This window comes from Sciurus carolinensis, chromosome 8, assembly GCF_902686445.1.
Source record: "Sciurus carolinensis chromosome 8, mSciCar1.2, whole genome shotgun sequence".
NCBI lineage: Eukaryota > Metazoa > Chordata > Mammalia > Rodentia > Sciuridae > Sciurus > Sciurus carolinensis.
In genome coordinates, this window is record NC_062220.1 from 145,969,070 (window position 1) to 145,990,009 (window position 20,940).

The 20,940-nt window shown below is 38.8% G+C and overlaps 1 protein-coding gene and 1 non-coding gene across 5 annotated transcripts; both read right to left on the reverse strand.

Annotated features, from left to right (window-relative positions):
* Nucleotides 1-210: 210 nt before the first annotated feature.
* Fam216a (family with sequence similarity 216 member A) lies at nt 211-20,820 on the reverse strand. Of its 4 annotated transcripts, none has more exons than XM_047560362.1 (7): nt 20,281-20,820; nt 18,838-18,869; nt 5,354-5,475; nt 3,349-3,482; nt 3,102-3,260; nt 2,477-2,559; nt 211-1,106 (listed from the first exon to the last, which is right to left on the reverse strand). In XM_047560362.1, the coding sequence occupies exons 1-7, from the start codon at nt 20,370-20,372 to the stop codon at nt 988-990; spliced, it is 741 nt and encodes a 246-aa protein (XP_047416318.1). In that variant the 5' UTR covers nt 20,373-20,820; the 3' UTR covers nt 211-987. The 4 variants fall into 4 exon arrangements, with proteins under 4 accessions (XP_047416318.1, XP_047416317.1, XP_047416320.1 ...); XM_047560361.1 differs by having other exon boundaries at nt 18,832-18,869; XM_047560364.1 differs by lacking the exon at nt 5,354-5,475 and having other exon boundaries at nt 19,672-20,820.
* LOC124992078 (U6 spliceosomal RNA) lies at nt 16,907-17,013 on the reverse strand. Its single transcript, XR_007110073.1, has one exon. It is a non-coding gene; the product is annotated as a U6 spliceosomal RNA (small nuclear RNA).
* Nucleotides 20,821-20,940: the final 120 nt, after the last annotated feature.

The following is a 20,940-nucleotide window of genomic DNA, read 5'->3' on the forward strand; positions in this document are numbered from 1 at the left end:
CTGTGCAAATATAAGTGTTAAAGGAGTAGTTGAGATAACCTTTCAGAGCACTCCTTTTCTGTTACCTTGTTTTTTTTTTTTGGATTTTTTTCCTTTTTTGTTTTTTTTTTTTTTTTTTTTAGACTTTTTTTTTTTTTTTCAGAGCCGAGGACCGAACTCAGGGCCTTACGCGTGCAAGGCAAGCGCTCTGCCACTGAGCTAAATCCCCGACCCCAGAGCACTCCTTTTCTTACATCTGTGTCATAATGTTGGACTCACATTTTATTTTCCAAATAATGTATCATATTGATGTATTAAATCAGCAGTGATTGTTTAGACTGTTGCTCCTCCCATTTTTCAAGGTTTAACATCTGTTTTAGGAACCACTAAGTTTAGCTGGGAAGCTCACTTATAAGAGTGCATATGTAAAGAATCCTGTCAGAAGTGCAACTATTCCCAGCTGAATCTAATTTGAGAGTTCAGTTTTTATAAGATAAGGCAAATCTGTACATTTTTAACTTTATCAAGTAGCAAGTATTTATTGCACACCTACTTTGCAAGTCATGGCATTCTGCCTATCAAATACTATTATATATCTTAATATTTTGGAGTTGTCCTTATTCCAAACAAGAAAATACTTGTAGGATGTTAGAATATTGCTATTTTAGAATTTAGTGTAAACAAGGAAAGGAATTACATATATAATGCATTTGTCAGGTTTAAAGAAAAATAATTCAATTTTAAGAGATAAGAAAACTTTTAATTGTACCTAGCTAGAATATACAAGCATATATTACATGTAAATTTTATTCCACTAATATCAATGGTACATTGAATTACATCAGACCAATCACATTGTTGTAAAGTTTTTGAACAAACTAAAATTCATGAATAGTGAATAACACCATCCTAAACATAAAGGACACAATTCACAGTCCCTTTCCTTCCCTTTTGGCACAGTATCTGGATATCAGGTGGTGTCTGAATTCAGTCCACAAGACACAACTGTCAAGTTAACATCACATGTTCTCCCTGTTCTTCAATTGACATTGACTGCATACACTTATTTAGTATATCTTCTTCTTTTTTTTCTTCATTCATATGTGATTCAGAATCATTTGAAGAAACTAAAGGAATAATAAGAGTTTATGATGTCTGCTTTGGAACAACTTTCAAAATGACCTAGCTTATTAATTAACCTTTAGCAGAGATAAAATACTCTCTTATTTTCAGCTTAGTCAACTCTTACTCTTAAAAATAAGATATATGATACAGAATACTATATTCAAAACAAGTTACTGTATAGCAAATTCTTTGTTACTAAGTATTATATTCCCATTGTTTTTTTTTTTTTTCCCAGTCATTGATGGACCTTTATTTTCTTTATTTTTATACTGTGCCAAGAATCAAACCCGGTGCTTCACATATGCTAGGCAAGTGATCTACCATGGAGCTACACCACCAGCCCACTCCCGTTGGCTTTCAAAACCTTTCGGTCAGGGAGAAAAAGTGATCAGTTGTATCTTCAGTGTCTCTTCATTTTCTTTGGGTTCTTTCTTTCTGGGGTGGCGGGGGCACAATGCCTTTCCCCTCTCCAGGTTTTCCCTAACTGTTCTTTTTGGAACCAGATTTATCTTTTCCCTTTCTCTCATTTCTTGGGTCAGCATATTATGATATTTATAGCAGAGCTGGGTGGTGCTGTTGTATCATGATGGAATATCAATTCAGAAGGCCTTACTTCATATGACAGTAACTGGGGAATTATTTTATCTCCACTTAAAATTCCAGTATAATTCTGAGAAATACTTCGGATCATTTAATTTTTCTTCCTGTTTTTAATTTTGCAGTGTTCTATACTTGTGGTAGAAGGATCCTTTATGCACATCCTTCCAAAGTCTGTATTTGACTGAGTTGCATCTGTAAAATTTTGATACTGTCATCTGCTTGGCTTGCTTACACTGGTTTATTGAACATCAGACAAGATGGTATAAGTTATATAGCCTTTGTAAATTACTAAGTGCTATACAAAACATGTTGTCCACCCAAACATGGCACTATCTCATAAAAGAAATATGACTTGAGAAGATCATATTTGTGGATCAGGGTTCTGACAAATTCATTCTCTGTTAAGTTTTCAACCTTGATATATACTCAGTTTTCGACTTGATATATTCTCAGTAAATATACTGAGAATTAGAAATACTCTGTTGGGCTGAGGATGTAGCTCTGTGGTAGAGCATGTGCTCAGCATGCGTGAGCCCTAGGTTGGATCCCCAGCACTCCCAAAAGAAGAAAAAAATAACTTGACTGTCACTTGAGCAGTGCATTCTTTTAAATGAGAGCATAAATTTCATGTGCCGTTTTTTATTTGGAGCAATTAAGGCAGGTCATTTCCAAAACTTGTAATGTCTTCATAATAGAAGTGAAACTATATTTGGTTTAAAATGTCTAAACATAAAACCCTCAAAAATGCATATTTTTAAAATTCCAAAGTTACCTGGTTGCATGCACAGTCTGCCAGGTCTTCTAAAAATCTTCAGTGACTTACATCTTATTTTAGATGCATATCCAGTTTTTAACCTATAATAAAGGGAAGTATCTTAATTGGAGCCAACAAAGTGAACAGCTACTTAATGCACAAGGAAGTTCATACAAATTCTTTTTATTAGCTGCTAGAATTACCAAAGAGACCACTTAAGCCCCCAAGTTCTCCTGTGATTTATTAATCCTGAAATGTAAAGTTAACTGTAATAGTGCTGTTTGAATACTGGGGTTTTCTAATCTCTTTTTTCTTCTTTGTTTTAAAGTACTCTGCAGTGCAGAAGCAACTATATGCTCTCCTTTTGGAAGTATTTCCATTATTTTGAATTTGAATGGGAACATATTGAAAAGGCCTGTTCATACCTCTGTCCGATCAAGAATTTTTTTATAATTCCTCAAAATATGTTCTAAAAGGAGTGGTGTATTTCAATCAGCTCAGTAAAGAGAAAGATCCTTTTGTGCTTTCTGTCCACCCTAGTCTGAGTTTACTAAAGTGAACATTAGGGAACACAATCTTTAGTATGAGCTACCCTTCAGATAAAATTGAGCACATGTTCTCCCTCTTAACTCAAGAAACAGACCCTTCTTTGTTTCTCACTGGTCGCCAAAGGGAATGCTGTATGATCATTTCGGGTGTAGATACAGCTGCAATGCTGGGAGAGTCCTCCCTCTCCAGTTGGTGTCGCCAGGTAGTGCAGGGGTAATGCTGTTTCTGTGAGTAACAAGAGTAGAGGCGGCTCCTGTGATGAGTGAGGACACCTGTCATATAAATCACTGCAGTTAGATGACTCACTTCTTGAACTAGTGAGGCACCAACTGGAGGCATACCTGCCTGGCTTTTGTGAGTTGCGTTGGATCACATACAGGTACTGCTTCTTCATCAAGGTCCTCAGATAGTTTACATTATAGATCTTAGCAATGCTGCACAGATAATGCTTCTGGCCTATGGTGAGGTCTGGATGCTAAAAGACAATGAAAGGATTTATGGTCAGCATTATGGAACAGAGGTTGACCATCTCTCTTATCTGAAGGGATGGATGTTTAGGAGGGCTGTACCATCTATACATGTGACATAAACAAGCTAAACTATGTCAACATGGCCTAAAGAAAAAGAAATGCCATTTAAAGAGTGCAAGTGACTTTGACGTTCCACTCAAGTCATCCAGATGTCCTCTGCACTTTGAGCACCCCCTGCCTGAGAAGAACAAGGCATGTTTTACCAGCAAGTTTTGGTTTGCATGTACTTCTCGGTATGGGCATCTTACCTTCTCAATATGATTTTTGAGGTATAACACAGTACCTAAAATCAACCCCATGATTCTACTTAGTTTCAACTAAAGTCTTTTTTTCCAGTACCAGAATAACTATTTGTATTCTACATACTGAGGGACAGTTACAGTTTCCAGCTAAGTAATTCCAGATGAGTATACTTCTGATTTTGAAGTACATGCTCATTCAAGACTCTACCATATGCATATGTATACACATACAGGGTTTACTTTACTGAAAAGGTAATAAATTCAGGGAGAATTTAAAATATTGGTTGGAAAATTTACCAGTGTGTATAGTAATCTTTATTAACTCTCATTCACACAGTCACATTGCTGTAGAGATGACCCTTAGAGCAACCATGCCCCTTTTCACTCAATCTCTCTCATTTTTAATGGAATCTAACTACGGAGCTCAGACTGACCTTGAACTCCCGAGCTCAAAGATCAGCCTTCCAAGTAGCTAGGAATACAGATGCACCACCACACCCAGCTCTCACAACTGGTCTTTAATGAGCAGCACAAGTAAATAATTGAACGATCCTCATTTCCATTTTCTTTACCTGTTCTCTTAATTTTGTAGTTCTTGAGTTAAATCTTTGTAAGGTTGGGTTTTCAATGCAGCTCTAGAATGGGGGGAGGGTATTAGGGATTAAACCCGTGGGTGCTTTACCACTGAGCTACATCCCCAGTCATTTGTGTTTATTTATTTTTATTTTTTTTTAATTTTGAGACAGGGCCTTGCTAAGTTGCTGGGGCAGGTCTTAAATTTGCGATCAACCTTCCTCAGCCTCCTGAGCCACTGGGATAACAGGCATGCAACCAGTAGAAGGGAACTTTTCTTGAGTATCTTTGTTTTTGAGCTTTCTGAGCATTTGAGCTTCCTAATACATTAGATCTTATGACAGGAAATCTATCATCCTTGCATTCATGAGTGAGTTTACCTAGACAGATATTTTTTGATTCCCAGACAATATGCTGGGTAAACTTTGTAATCTGCAATGCCTTGACCTCTAGCTAAGTAGTATGTATTTTTTAAAATTTTTAAGGTGTAGACAGACGCAATACCTTTATTTTATTTTATTTATTTATTTATTTATTTATTTATTTATTCTGTGGTGCTGGGGATTGAACCCAGGGCCCTTGTGCTTGCAAGGCAAGCATTCTATCAACTGAGCTATATCCCCAGCCCCCTTTATTTAATTTATTTTTATGCAGAGCTGAGGATCAAACCCAGTGCCTCACACATGCTAGGCAAGCACTCTACCACTGAGCTTTGCCCCCAGCCTCTAAGTAATATATTTTTAATAAAAAAAAGTTCAGCTCTGGGGCTGGGCATGTAGTTAGTAGTAAAGTGTTTGCCTAGTATGAGCTAGCCTTGCATTCAATCACCAGCAGTGGGGGAAAGAAAAAGTTCAGCTCTGACTTCAAATAATATTGATATTTAAATGTTTCTCTGGGGCTAAGAGTATAGCTCAGTGGTAGAGTGCTTGCCTAGCATGTGCAAAGCCCTCTAGTTGATCCTCAGCACCACAATAAATAAATAAATTTCACTGTCAGTATACCTTTAAAAAGGATGCATCCATCATTGATTTAGGGATGTGAACTGTTTGAATTTGAGGTGTTTTCCATAACTCCTGTAGCTTGGCTATGTGGGAGTTCACTCTATGTCCATCTTTGATTCTATCTGTAAGCAAGGATATTATCATGAATGTCAGAAGTAAAGATCAACAACTTTAATAATATCTAGATATTTACATGTATTATTATGGAGTAGTAATATGAGTATTTTATATCAGTCAAATTTTAAGACTATGATATGTGCTTTGGTTTTAGAATACACAAATATCTTGAATACACATCTCCAAAGAAGATATACAGATAGCCAATAAACACATTAACATAGGCTCATTATCACTAATCATTAGGGAAACACAAATCAAAAACAGTGAGATACCATTTCATTCCCATTCAGATAGCTATCTTCAAAAAAAAAAAATAACAAACCACAGGGTGCAGTGGCACATACCTATAATCCCAGTGACTCAGGAGACTGACACAGGAGGGTCACAAGTTCAAGGTCAGCCTTAGCAATTTAAGCAAGGCTCTAAGCAACTTAGTGAGACCCTGTCCCAAAATAAAAAAAAATAAAATGAGCTAGGGATGTTGCTCAGTGGTTAAGCACCTGTTGATTCAATCCCTGGCACAAAACCAACAAACATAAGCAAGTGTTGGTTAGGATAGGGAGAAATCAATACCCTTATGCATCACTGGTGAGAATTAAAATAGTATAGAAACTGTGGAAAATAAACTGAATTGCCACGTGATTGAGCAACTCCACTTTTTTTTATTAATTTTTTTTTTATTTTTACAGACTGCATTTTGATTCATTGTGCACAAATGGGGTACTTTTCATTTCTATAGTTGTACACAATGTGAATTCACACCATTCATGTAATCATACATATACATAGGGTAATACTGTCTCATTCTACTATCTTTCCTTCCCCAGCCCCCTCCTGCCCCATTTTCCTCTATACCATCCAAAGTTCCTTCACTCTTCTCTTTCCACCCTGCCACCCTTCCTTGTTATGTATCGTCATTCACTTATCAGATAAAACATTTGGTCTTTGGTTTTTTGGGTTTGGCCTATTTCACTTAGCATGATATTTTCCAACTTCATCCATTTACCAGAAATGCCATAATTTTATTCTTCTTTATGGCTGAGTAATATTCCATTGTGTTTATATACCACAGTTTCTTGTATTCATACATCAATTAAAGGGCATCTCGGTTGGTTCCACTGTCTAACTATTATGAATTGAGCTGCTATGAGCATTGATGTGGCTGCATCAGTATAGTATGCTGATTTTAAGTCCTTTGAATATAAACTGAGGAGTGGAATAACTGGGTCAAATGGTGGGTCCACTCCAAGTTTTCTGAGGAATCTCCATACTGCTTTCCAGAGTGGCTGCACCCATTTGCAACTCCACCAGCAATGTATGAGTGTGCCTTTTCCCCACATCCACGCCAATAGTTATTATTGCTTGTGTTCTTGATAATAACCATTCTAATTGGAATTAGACGAAATCTTAGGGTAATTTTAGTTTGCATTTCTCTAATTACTAGGGATGATGAGCACTTTTTCATATATTTGTTGATCACCTGTATATCTTCTTCTGTGAAGTGTCTGCCCATTTCCTTAGTCCATTTATTGACTTGGTTCTTTGTATTTTGGGTGTAAAGTTTTTTAAGTTCTTTATAAACTTTGGAGATGAGTGCTCTATCTGAAGTGTGTGTGGAAAAGGTTTTCTCCCACCCCGTAAGTTCTCTTTTCACATTGTTGATTGTTTCCTTTGCTGAGAAAAAGCTTTTTAGTTTAAATCTATTCCATTTATTGATTATTGCTTTTATTTCTTGTGTTATGGGGGTCTTGTTAAGGAAGTCTGGTCCTAAGCCAATGTGATGGAGATTTGGGCCTACTTTTTCTTCTATTTGGTGAAGGGTCTCAGGTCTAATTCCTAGATCCTTGATCCATTTTGAGTTGAGTTTTGTACAGGGTGAGTGAGAGGGGTTTAATTTCATTTTACTGCATATGGATTTCCAGTTTTCCCAGCACCATTTGTTGAAGAGGCTATCTTTTCTCCATTGTAAGTTTTTGGCACCTTTGTCTAGTATGAGATACCTGTACTTATGTGGGTATTTATCTGTGTCTTCTATCCTGTACCATTGGTCTACCTGTCTATTTTGGTGCCAATACCATGCTGTTTTTGTTACTATTGCTCTATAGTACAGTTTAAGCTCTGGTATTGTGATACCTCCTGCATCACTCTTCCTGCCCAGGATTGCTTTGCCTATTCTGGATCTTTTGTTCTTCCAGATGAATTTCATGATTGCTTTCTCTATTTCTATGAGAAATGTCATTGGAATTTTAATTGGAATGAGCAATTCCACTTCTGATCTACAATTCCAAAAGAAAGCAAGGACTCAAAACATATTGGTACATCCATATTAATAGCAGCCAAGAGATGGAAGAAACCCAAGTCCAACAATGGATGAACAGATAAACAAAATATGGTATATCCATCCAATGGAATATTATGCAGCCTTAAAAAGAAAGGGAATTCTGACATATGCTACCGCATGGTTGAACTCTGGGAACACTAAGTGAAATAAGCCAGTCATAAGATTAATACTATATGATCTCACATATATGAGATAACAAGAAAGTCAAATTCATAGAAATGATGGGTGTCAGGCTGGAGGAAAGAAGAAATAGGGATCTACTGTAATTTGACATATGAAATTTTAGTTTAAGAAGATGATTTCACAATGATTTAATGCCCGTGAATTATATACCTAAAATGATTAAAATGTTAATTTTATTTCCCACACAAATAAGTAAATATATTGTTTTCTAACCCAACAGTTTCTGAATACATGCTTGGACTGTATGTACTAAAAAAAAAAAGTACTCTAAGTCACTACTGATCTCTAATTATTGGCTCTTTTTTTTGGTAGAGGCATAGGTTAACAATTCTGAAGCTACTTCTTGTGCATTTTAGTACTAACAAATAATTATATCATAGTTAACAGGAACCAGATTTCATACTGTTGGAGAAAGAGTTACTTACTAATAAGAGGGGGGCACAGAATGAACTGTGTTTGTTGGATGGAGTCTTCAGAATAAACTCATAGTCGGTTTGTGTGTTTTGGTGCTGGGGATTGAACCCAGGCCCTTCTGCATGTTAAACACACTTATCTCTGAGCTACACACCTAGTCTCATAGGCTTTGATATAAATATTAGGTAGAACTATAGAAATGGATAGATATATGTGTGCCATGTAACACTATAGGCACTGAGGTTAGGGTGTAGACTTAGGGATCATGCTGCTCCCACTGCCTCTTAGGAGAAATGGCTGACACAACAGTACACTATTTTACACCAAAAAGTGAGAAGGGAGGGTTGGAAGTTTAGTTCAGTGTTTGCCTGGCATGCACAAAGCCCTGAGTTTGATCCCCAGCACAAAGTACTGAAAGGATAACAGAGACAAATTAAAAGAGCACAAAAGCCATTTCTAAAGGGCTTGCACTGGCCAAATCCGAGATAATCTGAGCATGAAAATAGTGACAGTGAAGGATTTAACCTATTGAATAAAATAAGGATCCATGCCTTCACATGATACAATAAAGACATAAACATTTGATAGAAAACAGAAAATCCTCTTCCTTATAATAGGAAACCAACTGAAAAAATGTAGAAGGAGGGATGAAATTAGAAAAACCACCTGTTTCTAGCCATCATAATAATAATTAATTTAGTGCCAAGTGTGGTAGCACATACCTGTGATCCCAGCAGCTCGGGAGGCTGAGGCAGGACGATCGTGAGTTCAAAGCCAGCCTCAGCAACTTAGTGAGGCCCTAAGCAACTCAACAAGACTCTGTCTCTAAATAAAATATTTTTGGAAAGGGTTGGGTATGTGGCTCAGTGGTTAAGTGCCCTGAGTTCAATCCCTGGTACCAAAAATAAATTAATTAATTAGTAAATTAATTTAGTCAAGAATGGATGACAAAACTAACGGATGAAAGATGGAGAAGTAATAGGATAGTCACAAAGTATATCCCATAATAAACCTTCACAAAGGGTAATTTTACAATGGTGCAAGCTGGCAGACATCAGTGGACCCAAATGATCAAAATTAACATTGTCAGGAAGGAAGTAATCCCCAGCTGGTGTCTCCTGCTGTACTGAACCAAGGCAAACGCAGCACCAGGTCTACTGTATTCCTGTGAGTGGACCTGAATCTCCTCAGGAGGAAACGTCAAACTCAAGTTAAGGAAAAGTCATCAAAAGAAATAGCTTGTATTCTTCACAAATGTCAATGTCAAGAAATGTCGGGGTACCCGGGACCCCTGGCCCTAGGTGTGGCTAAGATGGCGCCTGGCAGTGAGCCAGAGCAGTTAACTTTTGCACAAACAACTGACATTATTTTGAGGAAGTTCCAGGGATTGGTTAAGTTCCCTCGTGGACAGTGCATGATCACTGCATGTCTGCATTTACTGCCTGTATCTGTTCATGCTCTCCCCTCGTGCTCAAATGCTGATTGGTTACAGTAATGTATATATTGGAGTGTAAGTTCCTCAAAGAGGAGAACAAAGAAGAGAACAAAGAAAGAACTGAGAGGATGGGGGTGCGCGCAATAAAAAGGCTGAAAAGAACCAGGTGTCGTGTCTCTCTGCGGGCGGGGAGCGCGATAGGTGGGGCCGAAACCCGGGAGCCTTACAGGTAAAGTAAGAGTAAGTTTTTTTTTTTTTCTTTCATTCAAGACATAAATAGTCCGAGAGTAAGTTTTCATTCAAGACGTAAATAGTCCGAGAGTAAGTTTTCATTCAAGACGTAAATAGTCCGAGAGTAAGTTTTTCATTCAAGACGTAAATAGTCCGAGAGTAAGTTTTTCATTCAAGACGTAAATAGTCCGAGAGTAAGTTTTCATTCAAGACGTAAATAGTCCGAGAGTAAGTTTTCATTCAAGACGTAAATAGTCCGAGAGTAAGTTTTTCAATTCAAGACATAAATAGTCCGAGGATAAGATAGTGAGACAGTCTCGACGTTCGCAGCATTGCGACAAGCTGAAGTAATTAAAAGGTAAATCTAAGCGGTGATATTCATTTTAAGACCTTGAGTTCGAGCGGTGATATTCATTTTAAGACCTTGAGTCCGTCAGTGCAGGGATCCAGTATAAAGTAAAAGGGAAGTTCCAGGCAAGGGAACAGTTCATAATGTTCATATTAAGACCTTGAGTCCGAGCAGTGATCAGAGCTGTGTGTGTGGTGTGTTATTTTTGTGTTTGTTGTGTGGCTTGTTTGTGTGCTTGGAGCTCTTAGTGCTGTAAGATTTAATCATAGGAATAGAACTGTCTAAGACTGGAATGCAGCAGCCGCTTAGGGAGTTGCTAAAAAGTCATGGAATGCCACTAAAAGCAAAAAAAACAGCTCGAACGTTCCTTGATACCATAGAGAAGGTCTCTCCGTGGTTTTTAAATGAGGGGCTATTAAATATTCCACAGTGGGAACATAATATAGTAGCCATAGTCCCCACAAGTATTGGGAGATAATTGTTTCATGATTTTCTGCATTCAAACCTAACCTGATTTCTCAACCAGGAAAAAAAGGGTTAAAAAGTCCTGGGTGATCCTCCCTCCCCTCTGCCTGGCCTTGTCAAAGCCTGCAATGGAATGTAAATTACAGCAGTCTCAGCGGGAAAGGGGGGGGTAACCTGAAGAAAAGAAAAAAAAGGTGTCCGTTTTAAACTTAACTAACTTATTTTCTAGGATTCTTCATTTGTTTTGTTCTTCTTTAATGTTGTATTTTTGAGCTCATAATTTTGATCCTGCATACCTAGGTTAATGATTTTTTTTTCTTTTTGATCAGTTCTATTTTTTATTCAACTGAAGTTTTTGAACATCGGTTTCATTGCAATGAACATTTACCTATAAAGTTACAAGGCCTTTGATTTTGTGTTATGTGTTATGTTGTGCTGTCTAATGTCATGTTTTGTCAAAACTGAGCGCTCTTAAAATTAAAATTTAAAAATGGATCCAAATACTTTTAATTCACGTGATTTAAAGGTTCAATTTAAATTGGGTAAACTAATAAAAGTAAAATATCTTTAAAAATAACTTGCAAGTCTCCAGGTGGTCAAACTAATGAAATGTTAATGTTAAACAATGTCTAATATCAATTGCTTCTAGGACTTTTCTTCAGCAGGAAAGAGGCAACGGATCCTGTTCAGGACACTTGTCTGATATCTTGGTTTTTATAAAATAAATAAATTGGAGTTAACATGTATGGGATTACTCAAATGTGTTTGTAGAGACGTCTGGTTAATTTACAAAGTTAAAATGCTAATTGTTAAATAACATCAAGTACTTTTAACTCCTTAAATTACATGGGGTAACATACTTAAACATTATTGGTGTTTTCATAGGTTGGTAAATAAAAAGGGTTTACGATTGCTTTGTGTCATCACTAAACTAAAAACAAGGTTACTAAAAGTTATGTCCTAACAAGTGGAATTCTATATATAAAGGGTCCCAAAAGTTTCAACTGTGTTTCAATTAAGAGTACTATAAATAACAAAATATTTAATCTTATTAAAATAGAGTGATTTATCTAAATTCAGAAATTTCATAAGAGTTGTTTCAGAATGTAAACAAAAAGGGGTCAACAGATAGAAAAGAAAAGATAAAAGGTTCTGGGTTTGAAAATGTATTTAATAAAAAGGAAAAGAAAATGTTTCTGGATAAGAAAGTCTGTGTGTAATAAAGGACAAGTTTCAACAAGTCTATGTGTAACTAAGTTGGTTGTATGTATGTAAAACAGCTAAAGCTATTTAAGGTTTTTCCTAAGGTAAAATACTAATGTTCTGATATAAGCCAAAGTTTAATCTATATGGTAAAATGACATGGTAAAATAACAAAGTTTTCTTAAAAACACCAATTCATTCTTAACTTTGTGTCTCTTAAGTTTTATTCTTTAGAACAATTGTCTTAAAAATAGGGGTTTATACAATTATGGTTAAACAACTGTTAAAAATTGTACTATGTTATAAAGTCTAAATTTTTCTTTAAAAACTAAAATTGGTAAGAACCAATTCCTCACTAAAATTAAAATAACTCTAACCACAGATGTACCTTATAACCCACAAAAACAAGGTATTGTTGAACATACACATCTCACCCTCAAAAATACTCTTTATAAACAAAAAGGGGGAATAGAGGAGACCTTCAGGTCCCCTAAAGATAAACTTTCTCTTTGTCTCTTTGTTTGGGGTTTTTTAACTCTGGGTAATAAGGGTAACCCGGTGCTTTACTGGAGCTGCGGCTCAGTTTGTGTGTTTCCACGGAATAAACTAACTTACAACCTCTTTTTAGTCTCTTAGGAGGAACAGTTCAACTATGTAACAAAACAACTGCTTCTCTCAATTGTACTTCAGATTTGTGCTATCTCTCAATGTTAAAATGCTTCTAGGTTCCTGCTGGCAGACTTAATGTGTGTTCCTACCTTCCTACCAGTCCCAGTCTCTGTTACAGATGCAGAATTGCCAGTGTTACTATCAAGAAACAGGAGAGAATTTGGCATCACAGCGACTATGGTCACTGCAATAGTGGTTTCTGCAACAGCAGCACTAGCAACTGCCATACCTACAGCAACAGCAGTCAATCACTTGGCCGAAAATACAGCTGCAGCCTTACAGACTAAAGAAACTCTAAACCAACATTTAGAACAGGCATTCTCCTGGTGAATCAGAGAGTGGACCTATTACAAGAACAAGTGGACATATTACAAGAACTTTTGGGACTGGGATGTGTTTACTCTTTAAGAGCTGTTTGTGCTACCCCCATTGTATATGATAATTCCAGCACCGCAGCTGGGTTATCTAAAAAATTGTCAGCCTATCTTACTTCTACTTGGTTGTCTCAATTTGATAATCTTACCTCACGACTTAGAGCCGAAATTGTCAAAGTTAATTCTACTAGGGTACAAATTGCTTCTATGTCTGAGCTGGCTAAATGGTTTTCTTCTGCTTTCGATTTTGTAAAACAGTGGGCAGGTTTGGGCACTTTGGGACTGCTTCTCCTCATTGGTATCCTTTTCCTCACTCGCCTGGTTGTACAACTACGAGCCACCCAACAAATGGACCAGATTATTTTTCATCAGGCCATGACTGCCCTAGAGGCCGGCAGTTCCCCACAAGTATGGCTCACGATGCTGGACCGGTAGTCATACGGGTAAGGAAGGAGGTGACACCGTACCAACCTAAGACAGGAGCTGTAGCATGCTCTGCAGTTATCCAATGACGGGTAAGGACGGTGGTTGACCACTCCGCCTAAGACAGGCACGGTCCCGAGCCTTAATTTTATAATAAAAAAGGGGGAACTGTCGGGGTACCCGGGACCCCTGGCCCTAGGTGTGGCTAAGATGGCACCTGGCAGTGAGCCAGAGCAGTTAACTTTTGCACAAACAACTGACATTATTTTGAGGAAGTTCCAGGGATTGGTTAAGTTCCCTCGTGGACAGTGCATGATCACCATGTCTGCATTTACTGCCTGTATCTGTTCATGCTCTCCCCTCGTGCTCAAATGCTGATTGGTTACAGTAATGTATATATTGGAGTGTAAGTTCCTCAAAGACGGAGAACAAAGAAAGAACTGAGAGGATGGGGGTGCGCGCAATAAAAAGGCTGAAAAGAACCAGGTGTCGTGTCTCTCTGCGGGCGGGGAGCGCGATAAAGAAATAAGATGACTCAAGACTGTTCTGGATAAGAAACTAAGAAACACGACAAATGAATGAATGACATGCATGAACTGAAGATGGTGGTGGTGGGGGTGAGGAGGGTATAAAGGTCGTTATTGAAATAATAGGCAAAATCTCAATGAGGTTGATACATTAGATAATAGTATTCCTTCAAATCTCTTGATTTTTGTAATTTCTTTATAAGATTGTAAATTTAGATAATCCCTTTAAAAATTTACTTGGGGGGGGCACTGGGGATATAGCTCAGTTGGTAGAGTGCCTGCCTTGCAAGCACAGGGCCCTGGGTTCAATCCTCAGCACCGCCAAAAAAAAAATTTTTTTTTTACTTAGTAGTTTTTTTAAGATAAAGGGGCATTGTATCTGTAACTTACTTTTTTTTTTTTTTAACAACTCACTCTTAAATAGTGCAGAATAAAAAACCAGATAAACATTTAGGGAAATCTGAACAAAGATCCTAAACTTTTATATACTATTCTGACAAATATTCTATAAATCTCAAAGTCAATATTTCAGAAATGGTATTTATTCCTATGGTGAACAGTAAAGTTTTAGCAAATAAATTGTTAGAAAAAAATGGGTTTTTGGGCCAGGGGCTGAGATCCTGGCACTCCAACATAAAAAGAGAAAGAAAGATGGGTTTTACTCTTTGTCTTGAAGGCTGCCAAATTTTAGTTGTGGTAAATCAGATTAAAATATCTATGGCTGATCATGATGGCACACACTTGTAATCCCAGTGACTTAGGAGGCTGAAGCAGGAGGATCATAAGTTTGAGGTCAGCTTGGGCAACTTAGTGAGGCCCTGTCCCAAAATAAAAATGGCCGGGTATGTGGCTGAGCAGTAAAGAAACCCACTTGCCTAGCATGTACAAGTTCTGGGTTCAATCTCCAGTGCTGCAAATTATAATAATAATAAATCATGTTACACAACTGTTAGGGACCTTTGACCTTTGAGAAATTCCAGGTGTCTTTGTTCTGATCAGATCTTGTGTATAGAAGACCAGGGAAATTTCTAGAAAAGCAGCACATCACACCAGGCACAGTGGCTTGCACCTCTGATCCCAGCAACATTCGAGGCTGAGGCAGGAGTTCCAACCTCAGCGATTCGACAAGGCCCTAAGCAACTTATCGAGGCCCTGTCTCAAATAAAAATGTTTTTAAAAAGGGGGCTGGGGATATAGCTCAGTGGTTAGGTGCCCCTGGGTTCAATCCCTGGTACCAAAACAAAGAAAAAAATGAAAGAAAGAAAAGGGGCTCATCGTGATTGTGTTGGACATTGACACCTTGATTCCAAATACTGATCATTAGGAATAGGAATCAGGACATCACTAGGGCAGTTGAGGCAGTTGCACTGCTCAGATGGAGAGTACTGAGATTTGGAGGACCAAGTTGTGTGTAAGGGCTAGGGTTAGATGCAGAGATGCATGCTTGTAATTCCAGCCACCAGGGAGGCTGAGGCAGGAAGATCACAAGTTCCAGGTCAGACTCAGCAACTGAATGAGGCCCTAAGCAACTTAGGAAGACCCTATTCCAAAGTTAAAAAATAAAAAGGACTGGGGATGAAGCTTAGTGGTAAAGCCCCTGTGGGTTCAATCCCCAGTAGCAACAAATACGTCAAGGACTGGGACTGTGGCTCAGTGGTAGAGCACTTATAAAGTATGCATGAGATCCTAAGTTTGATCCCCGGCACCACAATCAATCAATCAATAAATAAAAGTATGTCTCCCATTTGTAATATATTAACTCCTCTTTTGCATGGCTAAATATTTACAATTATGTTCTATATTGGGCATACTACTCCCAACACTAAAGGAGGACACAGAGAAAAAATAATCTAGATTCTCTGCCAGGAATTGGCTGTATTGTATATTAAATAAGAGGATGAAACCTTAAGTCCGGAACAGAGAGAAACAGGCACTTGTTGAATACTAGCCTTTTTTTCTTCTAATTATGAACAGAAATACACATTGTTCATTGTAGACTTGTGAAGTGCACTAAACGTAAAAACAAATCAATAAAATCTATGATTCCACCATCCAGTAGTAATTATTTAAAAATATTTTGATATATTTCTTTTTGTGTGTGTGTGTGTGTGTGTGTGTGTGTGTGTTTTGGGGGATTACTAAGGATTGAACCCAGAGGTGCTTTACCACTGAGCTTCATCTCCGGCCCTTTTATTTTTTATTTTAAGACAGGGTCTCACTAAGTTGCTTAGGGTCTTGCTAAGTTGCTGAAGCTGGCCTCTAACTTGTAATTCTCCTGCCTTAGCCTCTGGAGCTGCTAGGATTACAGGTGTGTGCCACCACACCCTGCCTTTTTGGAGTTTTTAGTAGGTATATATTTGTTGTTTATTTGAATAGGAAAAGCCTGCACTATATAAACCTTTCATTTTTATCTTGATATCTGTTTAGAAATTTGCTTTTGTTTTGGTACCAGGAATTGAAGGCAGAGATACTTCACTACTGAGTTACATCCCCAGCGCTTTTTAATTTTTTTATTTCGAGTCAGGGTCTCCCTAAGTTTCCCAAGTTGTCCTCAAACTTTTGATCCTCCCGTCTCAGCCTCCCCAGTCATTGGGAGTCACATGCCACTGTACCTGGCTGCTTTTTAAAATATTTATTTATTTATTTATTTATACATACCAGGGATTGAACTCAGGGGCACATCTCAGCCCTATTTTTAATTTTTTTTAGTTGTCAATGGACCTTGTTTATATATGTGGTGCTGAGAATTTAACCCAGGGCCTCACACATGCTAGACAAGCACTTCACCATTGAGCTACAACCTCAGCCCCTAATTTTTTTAAAGTATGGAATGCTTCATGAATTTGCATGTCATTCTTGCACAGGGGCCAGGCTAATCTTCTCTGTATCGTTCCAATTCTAGTATATGTGCTGCTGAAGAGGGCACCCAGCTGCTTTTTACATATAATTGAATCAATCTATGAAATATACCAATAATTTTAAAAATTTCTTCTTTAATTATTTCCCTCCACATCTGTTTTTTTTAAATATTTTTTAGTTGTCAATGGACCTTTATTTTACTTATTTATATGTGGTGCTGAGAATCGAACCCAGTGTGTCACACATACTAGGCAAGTGCTCTACCACTGAGCTACAACCCCAGCCCCTGGATTGTTTTATCATATTAATTTTGTTTGTTGTTTTACATTTAACTGTAATTCAGTAAGAATGTTGATGAGGCTGGGCACAGTGGCACACACCTGTAATCCCAGCTACTCTGGAGGCTGAGGCAGGAGGACCACAAATTCAAGGCCTGCCTGGACAACTTAGACTTTGTCTTAAAACAAAAAAATAAATAAAGGGCTGAGGATGTAGCTCAGTGGTAGAGTGCCCCTGGGTTCAATTCCCGGTTGGTGGAGAGAAACCCACAAAGTAAAACATATACAATCATGCTATTTATTTATATATGTATATATATATATATATATATATATATATATATATATATATATACACACACACACACACACTTATACATGGTTGTTTTTCCCTAGGTAGCTGTATAGACTATACAAGGACTATGCCAAGGAAAAGCAAAGAGAATCCAGCTTTATACATCACTGAATGTAAATCAAAAATTTAAAACTGTAACTATTATATTTAATACACACACAAATGCCCCTAAGGTTAATAAACTCTACCTCCCCTTCCCCAAAACAGAAATTAGCAAGAAGCACTTAGGGCTTGTCTTTGTCTCAATTCCAACAGAGGTGGTATTTTGACAGCACTATCCTTTTCTTTAAATATATTTTTAATTGTCAGTGGCTCTTTATTTATTTATATGTAGTGCTGTGTATCCAACCCCCACCTCACACATGCCAGGCAAGGGCTCTACCGCTGAGCCACAACCCCAGCACTATCCTTTAAGTGACAGCAAAGTATTAGCATTGAGAAATACTTTATGGTCTTTGAAGCTGTTTACAATTTTTTCCATCAGTCCAAGTATAAACCCCTGGCTATGCTCTGCAACCAATATCAGTTCTGAACACAGTCCTTTCAGAGTTCATTGTTAACTTTTAAAATGCTTGATGTCAGATAACTTAACAAAAGAGAAATAACCTGCTAGAACTCTCACGGGGGCAAGAGGGGACCCCAGGAGGTAGGGGTTGCACTGAAAATCTTTATTATTTATTTTTTTTATATTTACAGACTGCATTCTGATTCACTGGACACAAATAGGATACAACTTTTCATTTCTGTGGTTGTGCATGATGTAGATTCATACCATTCGTGTAATCATACATGTACATAGGGTAAGATGTCTGTCTCAGTCCACCATCTTTCATACCCCTGCCCCATCCTCCCTCTCATTTCCCTCTAGGTAATCTAAAGTTCCTCCATTCTTCTCTCACCTCCACCACTCCACACCTATTATGTATCATCATCCACTTATCAGGGAAAACTTCAACAGATGAATGGATAAAGAAACTGTGGTACATATATACAATGGAATATTATTCAGCTGTAAAAAAGAATAATATTATGGTATTTGCAGATAAATGGAAGGAATTGGAGAATATCACACTAAGTGAAATAAGCCAATCTCAAAAAACCAAAGGCCAAATGCCGTGAAAATCTTAAACACAGTTTATCAAGGATGCTAATAAAGTCTTATTTTAAAAATTCCATTGCCTAAGTAGTTACAGACAAACTCGTTTCTCTGAATCTTTTTATCTGTGTCATCTCCTTTATATGCACTACTCACCAGTACCTTTGGAATTCTGGTAATAAAGTCCAGCTGATCTGTTAAAAAAGGTATAAATAATATGTAATTAATTGACAGCTTTATAAGCACTAAAGAATATATTTCAAATGAAAAGGATAGTATTATACATGCTTTTTAATTTTCATGTTTTCATCAGACTACCTTTCAAATTTATTTCTTGCAAGTCTGCTTAAAACCTAATGGTTCCGAGCTTTTTCCAAAGTAAGTTATCAGGATTTTTTTTTTTTTACCATACTAGATAGGACGTGTTTTAAGCTAGATTTTGTCTCTTATAGTTTCCTAATCTAATTCCTACAGTGAGCTCAATTAAGTAGTTCGAATTTTTCTGCTATTGATACTACTTTATTGTTCTTTAATAACGTAATTTGGTTACTGAAAAGACCGTCCTTTTAAGAGTAATTAAGGTGTAATGGAACTGATAAATTAGTCTGTAATGTTTCCGATTTTGTACAAATTCTTTTTCACTTTTCTTAAATTAAGACAAAACCTGCCTCCTTCCTGCTTCCTGCAATTTATTCACTGACCAGAAGTTAACGGAGCCAACATACTTAGGAACCAGTACTCGACCACGCACTGTGGAGGAAGAAGAGGAAAGCACACGACCTCATCTCATCTCTAAGAAGTCTTTAAATAGCACCAGATACTTTAAAAGGGAAAAAAAAAAAAAAAGCCCAGTCCCGGGGGCCCACACTGCAATCCTAGCTACGCCAGGGGCAGAGGAAGGAGGATCCTAAGTTCCGAGTAAGCACAAATGAGTGAGACCCTGTCTCAAAATAAAAATAATCTACTATGGATGTAGCTTCGTGTCAGAGCGACTACCTAGCAAGCACGAGGCCTTGGGTTCGATTCCCAGCACCGCGCGGGGGACGTGGGGAGAGAACAGGTGGCCAAGGGTGCAGCTGGAGCCACGACCGTGGGCTGAACTGTACTGTAAACCCGGAGCAGCTCTCGCTTTGGGGGATAAGGAGGTGTAGCCTCCAGCGGTGACTTCAGCAGCTGTCTTCATCATCGTTGGCTATTACACACTGCCACCTAACAGAACGGTGCTTCAGGTCCAGGGACTGGCTGATTGACTTGGAAGCCCTTCCCGACGTTTTCTCCCTACTCTGCTCCGGGTTAACCTCGCCGTCACAGAGATAAAGTGGGTGGACCGCAAGTTTCCCAGCAGGCTGCAGCGCCCCCTCCGGCACAAGGATACAGGGAGGCGACTGTCGCAGTCCCAGCGTTCAGTCACTGCACAGTGCTCCTCCCGAGCGTCCACCCTTCACGAGCCCTCCCCCAAGCAGCTAATTGGCCACCGTGCTTCCCATCCCGGCCACTTTAACAAAGTGCACTGAGGACCAGTCCACGAGCAGAGCTGCCAGCCCTCCTTGGCAGGTGCCTTACGCTCGGAGCCGAACCCCCAACCCTCCGAGCCCGCAGCCTCACCCGCCGCCGCAGCCCCGGGTCCCGGCCACTGCGGGCGGCTTCGCGGAAGAGCTGCACTCTGTCCAGTCGGACCCGGGACCCCGGCCCGGCATCGAGCAACGTGCGGGAGAAGCTTTCGCCTTTCCCCTCCCCCGTCAGCACGCGTGCGTCGAGCGGGGAGGTATTGGGGTGCAGAAGAGGCCGGGACCGAATTCTAGCCCCTCCGACGGCGTACATACACTGCCCGAGCAGCTTCGGGAGGGCAGATCCACAACCCTGGAGTTAACGGGGGGAGGGGCGGGAGTCCTTTAGTCGATCGAGGGTCTGCAAGTTTGCATCTTTTTATGGAAGGGATGCGTCACAGGAAGGAGAGATAAGCGCTCCCTCCAACAAAAGGTGTCCTCCACGTCATTATGCCAAACCCTAAGCGAATTTGCAAATCTTAGGTGTCACCATGTAAGTAAAACCAAGGACCACGGCACCAGGCGCAGGGATGCTAAGCGATATCCGTTATCCGTTATCCCCCAGGCAACCAGGCCGGGCAAGTTCCCTAACCGCCGATTTCCGGCAACTACTTTCCGCGCATGCGCAAATCCGATCCCTCCCTACCCCGCACTCGTCGCGTTTCCTCAAGACACGTTTTTCTTGGTATTTGGTCCGCGGAACTTTCCGTAGTCAGGG

Bases quoted from the DNA above. Each gene is read 5' to 3' on its own strand.
- Fam216a (XM_047560361.1), bottom strand. From the start codon at position 20,372: ATGCCGGGCCGGGGTCCCGGGTCCGACTGGACAGAGTGCAGCTCTTCC. The intron at 18,870-20,280 runs GTGAGGCTGCGG...CTTTTTTAACAG, and splicing joins ACCCGGGGCTGCGGCGGCGG to ATCAGCTGGACTTTATTACC. The intron at 3,483-5,353 runs GTATACTGACAG...ATTGTCTTTTAG, and splicing joins TGGATGCATCCTTTTTAAAG to CATCCAGACCTCACCATAGG.